At 59.6% G+C, this 8,014-nt stretch overlaps 1 protein-coding gene across 1 annotated transcript; it reads right to left on the bottom strand.

Annotated features, from left to right (window-relative positions):
* Positions 1–2,588: 2,588 nt before the first annotated feature.
* On the bottom strand, positions 2,589–7,390 carry LBX2 (ladybird homeobox 2). Its single transcript, XM_084856853.1, has 2 exons — positions 7,069–7,390; positions 2,589–3,028 (listed from the first exon to the last, which is right to left on the bottom strand). The coding sequence occupies exons 1-2, from the start codon at positions 7,388–7,390 to the stop codon at positions 2,589–2,591; spliced, it is 762 nt and encodes a 253-aa protein (XP_084712979.1).
* Positions 7,391–8,014: the final 624 nt, after the last annotated feature.

The following is an 8,014-nucleotide window of genomic DNA, read 5'->3' as shown; positions in this document are numbered from 1 at the left end:
TGGCAGGGATTTTGCAAAACGAGGGATGTACCCCCCCATTTAAGGGCTCACCGGTTAGTTTAACCACGCCCTGTGCGAGCAGAATTGGGGGGGGGGGGCGCTGGCGCTTCCCTTCAGGGTCTCCTGTTCCAGGTCCAGCAGAGAACTCTGCGGGATTTCGCGAGTGGCCTCTCCAGGAAGCGGAGCGGGGGAGATCCGCAGCGAAGCACTTTGCCGCGCGCCGAGGACGCTGCGGGGAGGGGCCATTTCAGCAGGGTGGGCTGATGCCTCTCTGGACTTCGAAGTAAGAAGGAACATGGGGGAGCCCCGCCTTTCCCCTCCCGACAGTCCTAGGCGCATCTCCCCTCCGGCTAACTCCTCCTCAGATCGCCTCCCCACACCCCCTTTGGTGGCCGACGCAAGGCCCGCCCATAAAAGGCCTTCTGGGCGTTGGGAGGGGGCGAGCCTGGGATGCGCCGCCCCTCCCCGCCTCGAAGTGCGCCCAGCTACAAATGGCCGGGGCCGGGCGGGGGACTCACGAGGGACCCCCGGCTAATCAGTGGCTTGCTTGCCGCCCGTCCCCGATGGCCCGGGACCCCAATCAATCACTCGCGGCGGGGCGGATTCACAAACCAGATGGCAGAGCCGGCTCCCAGCGCCTAATTGAATCGTTCGGGGCGCGGACACGGCGTGGAGAGGCGGCGGCAGGAAGGGGACCCCCGCCTCCTCTCTCTAGCGCGGCTGCAGCTGTTGCTCTGAGAGGCCTGGAAAAGCCCCCCACCCCGTCCCCCGCTCTCCCCCAGTGCTGATGTTTTGAAATGAGCGATGGAGATGAGGCCCCAGATGTCTCTGGAAGCGAGTGCAGGGGAGAATACATTCTGCACACGGGCAGAGGCACTTTCCTGTTCTTGATTTATTTATTTATTTATTTATTCATTCATTCGCTCAGTTCAGTTCAGCGCAGCCCGATCCTATTCGTATTTAGCAAGAAGTAAATCTCACTAAGGTCAGTGAGGTTTACCCACATGCTTTAGTTTTAGTGAACTTTAGCTTGCATTTTAAATTACACCTCGCCTTTTGCCTCAGGTACATTATTCTCAGGTGAACATATCCAATGAATTACAAACAAGGACAAGCAATGCCACCCCCCAGCAACGCCCCCAGTTTGTCCCGGAGCCTGGCCTGGCAAGCCGGCCCCCGGTGGTGGGCGCTGGCTCCCGTTTACAACCAACCTCCCCCCCCCCCACCGCCTTCGTTCGGCAGTAAGTCCCAGCTCGGCTGCAGCGCAGCCTGAAGGTCGCTTTGCCCCCCCCCCCGCCTTCTTGTGTCTGAGGTGGACTTGAATAGATCTATGGAGCCCCTTCATTCCGGGCGGGGGCGGGAGGCATTGCCCTGGTTTTCTCCACGGAGGCTCCTTTGCTGGAGGAGGAGTAGGCGCCAGTCTCCTCAATGGCTCCCAGTCCATATTCCAGCCTCGGCCGCCTCCCCTCTCTGTTGCGCCCAGCTTCAACAGTGACACCCTCATTTCTCCTACAGTTTTATGTCTCCGATTATCGCCTCCCACTTCTCCCCCCCCCCCACACACACATTTTGGGCATCGAGAGAGCTGGTAGAGGCAGCAGGTGTGTCCTTTTATTAAAAATATATACACGCACACACGACCGAGAAGGGGGGGCTTCACACGGGGGCGGACTGGCGGGAGGGAAACTGGGCGAGCAGCGCCTACCTCCACCGGGTAGAAAATCAGCGCTTGCACCCGCTGAGGAGGTGGCGGCGGGGAGCCCGCCGCGGAGTCACGAGCTGAGGGCTCGGCGGAAGCGGGGAGCGGCGGGACCCCTCGCAGGCCGCAGAGCGCCCAGCTCCAGCTTCTCTAGCGCCGGATGGACCCCAACAGCTGGCGCTCCGCTTTTGGAATGTGCTAATCTGAATATGCGCGCCACGGACCACCGCGGGCCCCGCCGGCTCTCTGCCCCAGCGCAACAGCCCAGCCCCAGCCTGCTCCTCATCCGCAACTATCCGGTGGCGGCAGCAGCTCCCGGTTCCGTTCTCGCTGGCCCTGGCACGGGAGGGAAAGCCGAACACAAACGCGAAGACAAACATCCAAGACCACGCGGACGAAACGACCACAGGAAAACAACAACAATAATAAAATTAGTTTTTTAAAAATTGCACCAAATCTTCCCCTCCAGTAACGGAGAGAGGGAGGAAACGTTGGGGGGGGGGGGGACTCGGCCAAGGGATGGCGAGGAGGGGCCAAAGCAATGGGGAGAGGCGGGGGGGGGAGGCTGCAGACAGGAATGTGTGGGGCAAAGACTGGAGAAAATGCGCGGCTGCAACGGGAAGCGCTGAACGGGAGAAAGTGAGAAGGCGGTGGCCTAGTTGCGGAGGGGGAAACGGAGGCCGGGTCAAGGGGAGCCAGGAAATCAGGATGCTGTCCCGAGGGAGGCTGGGCTGCGCGAGGCCCCGGCGGAGACCTCTTTGCTCCTATCCTCGGGCTGGGGCCTGCTCGAGCTCCCTGGCGGCGGCGGCGGAGAGGGAGAGGCGGGCCGTCCGAGGGGCCGCGTCCCTCCGCCCTGCCTCGGTTCGACGGGGGCGGGAGCGCCCGGCCCTCAGTCCCCCACGTCTATCTCCTCCTCGTCGTCCTCGCCGGCGGAGGAAGCGTCCGCGGCGCGCGGCGAAGCTCCGGGTAGGCTCCCCGCGCGGGCCCGAGCGGGCTGCGGCTGCGGCTGCGGCTGGGGCTCCAGCTCAGGCATGCTGGTCAGCTTCTCCAGGGCGGCGGGGGGCAGCTTCTTGAGCGACTCCACGTCGGCCTTCATCTCCTCCAGGTCGCGCTTCAGCTTGGCGCGGCGGTTCTGGAACCAGGTGATCACCTGCGCGTTGCTCAGGCCCAGCTGCGCCGCGATGTGGTCCCGGTCGGCGGGCGACAGGTACTTCTGGTAGAGGAAGCGCTTCTCCAGCTCATAGATCTGGTGGTTGGTGAAGGCGGTCCGCGACTTCCTGCGCTTCTTCGAGGGCTGCCGGGGCCCGAAGGCGCCCAGCGGGTCCCGGCCTGTAGGGCGAGACGGAGGTCAGCGGTGCCTCGCTGGGGAGGCTGGAAGCCCGCGCCCCCACTGCCTGCGCCGCCCCCGCCCGGCCCCGGCCCCGGCCCCTGTCCCAGCCCGGTGCGGATCCGCCCATGCGACCTCGCCAGCCCCGGAGCGCTGGGGGAAAGCAACCCCCAGCCAGCACGCCAGGGGCGGAGGATCCACGGAGGGCGGCGGGCCTGGTTCGGGGTAGTGCGCCTTGGCCCCGTTCGCTGGCTCCGGTGCGGCCCTGAGCGCCGAGAGCCCTGGGCCGCGCGCGGTCTGGCCCACGTAGGCGCGGAGAGGGGAGGTCGGCCCTGAGGGGCAGCAGAAACGAGGTGAGGCTCCACTTGCCAAAATCCCCATTTGGGGCTGGTGGTTGATTCTCAGACAGTTCCGCTGTGGGGCAACAGCTTGGGGAAGAGAAATGGGGCTGTGGGGAAGAGAAGCAAGGAGGAGGCTCCCGAAGAATTGAGACGATTCCCGCTCCTCAACCGCATTTCCTTTAAACGTATAAAATGGAACATTGGGAGAAAGTAAGGGTCCCATTTCTCCCGCAGTCCAAATTAAACCAGACGAACCCGGTTCTGGTGCAGGCAGCGGGGGCTGGAAGGAAGAAGTTACAAGCCCAAGAACTAGATGGTGTTGTACAGCTGTCATCAAACTCCTCCGTAACAATTTATGTAAAAATGAAATCAGTGAAATATACCGCCCCCCCCCCCCAACACTATCGGCGCAGCGAAGCAAGGGGCTACTGCGCGGACTTTTCTCCCGAGAATTTGCAGGGCAGTTGCTGCCGTTGCAGTGTGGGTGGGGAGAAGAATGCTCTGTACCGAACAAAATTCGGAACAAAATTCCCGATCAAGGAATGAAGAATAATGAGTACCTTTTGGCTCTGGGATAAGGATTGGGATAAATTTTGTAAAACTGGTCTTTTCTAAAAGTACATTTATTATTATTATTAATTATTATTTTACCATCACATCTTATTGAAAGCTTCTGTCATTCCCCTGTCTGTGTTGAAAAGGATGGTGAAAGGATGTTCATTTCATTTATTTATTCATCGTTTCCACTACTAACAAAGAGATCAAAACAAATCCAACAAAAATCTGACGAGCTAAGGAACCCTCCATGTCAAGTGAGGGAGGGGTGAGCCTTTGGTTGGACAACACGAAATCGATTCTAATAGCCTCTTCATCCTGCAGAGAAATAGCTTTATCCGTCTACACGGCCCTGGTTGTGAGCCCAAGTTCACAATATGTTAAGGTTAAAGGCAACACGATTCTGCCCTGAATGCTCTGAGTAAACATTGGGGTGATTTATTCTAGATTAATAACAATTTGATCCAGAAGGAAAATTGGGATATAAACCGACTTGGTTTCATTACTGGTAATGGAATCTTACAATTTACTTGCTGTGCATTGGTTAGTTTCTGGGTCGGCCTGAACTGTATTTGGCCTCCAATCCACACGATCAGGCCATCAAATCCCGGCTTTATTCTTCCAAACTGACTGCCACTTCGCACCCATCAAATCCTGCCTTCCTTTCAACATCTTTTCTCTACCCACGCTCAACTGCCCGCTCCTCGGATCTGAAATCCTTGTTTTCACACGTGAGCCCATTGAGCGGGCCTTCCTCCATTTATGTAGGGACGTGAATGCTGCCCAGAAAGGTGGAAAGTAAAACAAGCGCCTTTAAAAAACAAGATTTCTAGCCAATCGTTTTGCATTTCAGTTAGGAAAAATGTAAAACCTCATTTAAACTTTACCAGTGAAAGCGGCCTAATAAAAAGAACGACTATTTTATTTTTAAAACAATGTACAATGGATTGGAAATTGGTTTTATTTTTCTTTCTGTCTCATATTACCACCATTCACAAGTGACACAGGTCACTATAAAGGGCACTGCTAGTTTTTGAGGTCCCACCAGACGGTTTGTTGTTTCATGAACAGAAAGAGCACAGGCGCCGTCTCCCTGTTTTCGATCATCAACACCGTGTGTATGAAAGAGCGGTTAAAAGGGATTAAATTGGGGGACACCGTACAGTGAACAGCGCTTGCGCCTCTTTGGGAGAATATCCCGAGTCTGAAACTGCCAAAGCATATCCCGAATTTGGGGTGGGTGCGCGAAAATATGTGCTCTCACTTATTGCGAGTGGCGATATGGATGTGGAGAACTGCGGGGAATTTAAGCTGAAAGAGACGCGTGGAAGATCTGCCTAATATAGATGGGAATCTGATATTTAATAAATGTATAATGTATAAATAATGTATAATATAAAATATATAAGATATACAATAAATGTACAACAACAATGATTTTTAATGATAGGTCCGATGGTCCATTTCCACGGGCTCCTGACGCTTCTCGAGTGCACCCGAAGAGGCAGGTGGAAATGGGCCATCGGACCTAACTTTAAGACCATGTTATTCTCGCAGTTAACCTATATTATATTATATATGTTAATAGATAGCACATACCTATATTATATTATAGTGTATAAAGCAGTTCCTCGTTCTCCGGGAAGATGTTGACGGGTGACCACGCCGGGAATGTGCGAGGGGCTTCAGAAATGTGCCCTTCTAGATCCGGGGCTCCCTTGGAAATGGCTCGACGTGCCTGCGATGCTATGAGCGGCGGCGGCCGGTAGGCCAAACTTCCCCTGGTGTGGAAGAGAAGTGCCGGCTCCCAGTCGGGTTTTGGGCCTGGGTGGGAATCTCTCGGGGGTCGCAGCTCAGGTGGCGCTTCAGGGCCAGCCGGGCCGCGCACCGCCTGTCCTGTACCTGGAGCAAACCTCCTGTAATCCTCCCGCACCTTGACTGTCGCGGTTTAACGCAGTTCGAGCCATTTTACCGCCGCTCACCAGAGAAAACATTTATTCTGGGACAGCATAAGTGGCGGCGTGACTCTGTGTGTGTGTGTTAGGGGTTCACCTCACAGAAGCGGATGACCACGTGAAATCGGCGGTTCGAAGCACTTTGACGCGCCCAAGGGGCGCCAGGCCCGATCCTCGGTTGAGTGGGTCCAGCCGCAGCGGCGGACTTCGCGACTAGCCCCAAACAGGTCTGTCTACTTTGCACCGGCGCGATTTCTTCCGGGCCTGCGGGAGCGAAGGAAGCAGGACGGCGTGTCTTCGGGAGACAAAAGCGGCGGGAAGCGTTGGCCTCGCTCAGACCTCCGGCGGGACCGGCGTGCGCGGGGACGGGTCCGGCCTGGCTCTCTCCCCTTCCCCGGCTCGCCGAGTGAGCGAGGGGCGACCTGGCGGGCCAGGCCAATAAAGCCGGCTCGCCGCCATGATGCCTACTTCGCAGGGCGCGGGGTGCTCCGGGCATCGGCAGCAGCATCACAACAACAACAGCGATACATGAAAATGAAAATCAGTGAAAATCAATCCTTTAAAAGGCCAAAGGGGAGGAAGGGGTAGCCGCCCTTTGGGGGAGGGGGCGCCGGGCCCAGGTCTCTCCGGGGAACGGTTTGCTTGCTTGACTGCTCTGAAGGGATGAAGCGAAGAGGGGAGAAGCCTGGGGAAGAGCTTCGAGGCGGAGACCTGGGGCGGAGGAGATCTTGCGAGGCCCGCGAGGCTCCTTCTCCGCCGTCGCCCAAGGGCGTCGCCGCCTCTCGGCTCGAGGTCTCTCCCGGGAAGGCGGCTTCTTGGGAGGGCGCCGACGGGGCTCCCAGCCACCCTTGGCCTTTGCTTTCCTGCACTGCTCCCACCCTGGCCGGAGGGGAGCCCTTCCCGCCCCACCAGCTCCCTTCTCCCGCCGCCGGGTCTGTTTTCCCTGACGGCGGCTCCAGCTCGGGGCCATCCCAGGCCAGGCTGCCAACCGTCCCTCCCGGCCCTGTTTTGCAGCGAGGCAGCCCCAGAAGCGCTGAGATGGGGAGCGACTCTCCAGCTCGTCTTTTCTTGCTTCAGAGCTGGAAGCTCCCCCAGTAGCCCGGCTGGGAGAGGCAGCAGGCCGAGGACGAGGCCAGACCCCTCTCTCCGGCGCTGGCCGGGCAGGCTCTGCCCCGCGCTCGCAATCCTTACCTTCGGCCGCCTGGAGCACGTTCACCTCCAGCCCTCTGAAGGTCTTGCTGGCCAGCTCCTCGAGGGCGCAGAGCGGCGAGGCCGGGGCGGGCGCGCCATTTCGGGGGGCCGCCGCCGCGCCGGCTACCTTGTCCAGCAGCCGGGCCGAGGCTTGGGCTTTGCGCCCGGACGGCTTGCTCAGTATGTCCTCGATGCTGAACGGGGTCAGCGGCTTGTTGGAGTTGGCGGGCGGCGGTAGCTGGTCCAGCGGGCTCCGGCGCCTGTCCTCCGCGCCCGGCTGCGGCAGCAGGGGCGCCGCCTTCGCTTCCTTAGCCGAGGTCATGGCCGGGGGGATGGGGGAGGGGGAGCCCCCCGCAGCTTGCCAGGATCAGGGGCACGGGCTCAGCACCCCCGCGGTGTCATGCTGCGGAGCCCACCGTGGGGATCTCGGCCCGCCTGGCAGCGTTCAGCGCTCCATCTCTTCCCGCGTCCTGCTGCCCGCAGGACCCGGCCTAGGAGCGGGGCGCAGAACCGGGAGCGCCCTCGCCCGCCCCCGCTAGTTGGTTTCTCCTGGCGTGGCTTGGGAGGGGGCGCCCCGTCGGGTCTTCTTCGCCTCCGGCCGCTGGCGACCGAGTTCAGTCCCAGCCAAGCTTGCCCGGGCGCTCCAGCCTTAAAGGCACACAGGCAGGGCCATCAATTGGGCACCCGGGTAGGAGGAGCCAGCGCGGAAGTGTTAGCAAAGTTTCAGAGCCGGGGGGGGGGAAGAGAGGGAGGGGGTCCCCGCTTCTCAGGCCGCGCTGCAGAAGGAGCCTCCGCCCAGCGGCTCTCCCTTTTGTCCCAGGCCGGCCTGGGGCTCCTCTGTTCGGTGCTGGCGGCCCTGAACCTGGCAGCAGAGGCCACTTGGCGCTGAAGGCGCGAGGCCTGCACTGCCCCGACCTCCCCGCAACCCTCTGATCTCCGGCGGCTT

Source organism: Heloderma suspectum, chromosome 5 (genome assembly GCF_057233095.1).
Source record: "Heloderma suspectum isolate Gila_16-S chromosome 5, 16-S_ref, whole genome shotgun sequence".
Classification (NCBI taxonomy): Eukaryota; Metazoa; Chordata; class Lepidosauria; order Squamata; family Helodermatidae; genus Heloderma; species Heloderma suspectum.
This window is presented reverse-complemented; position numbering and strand designations above follow the sequence as displayed.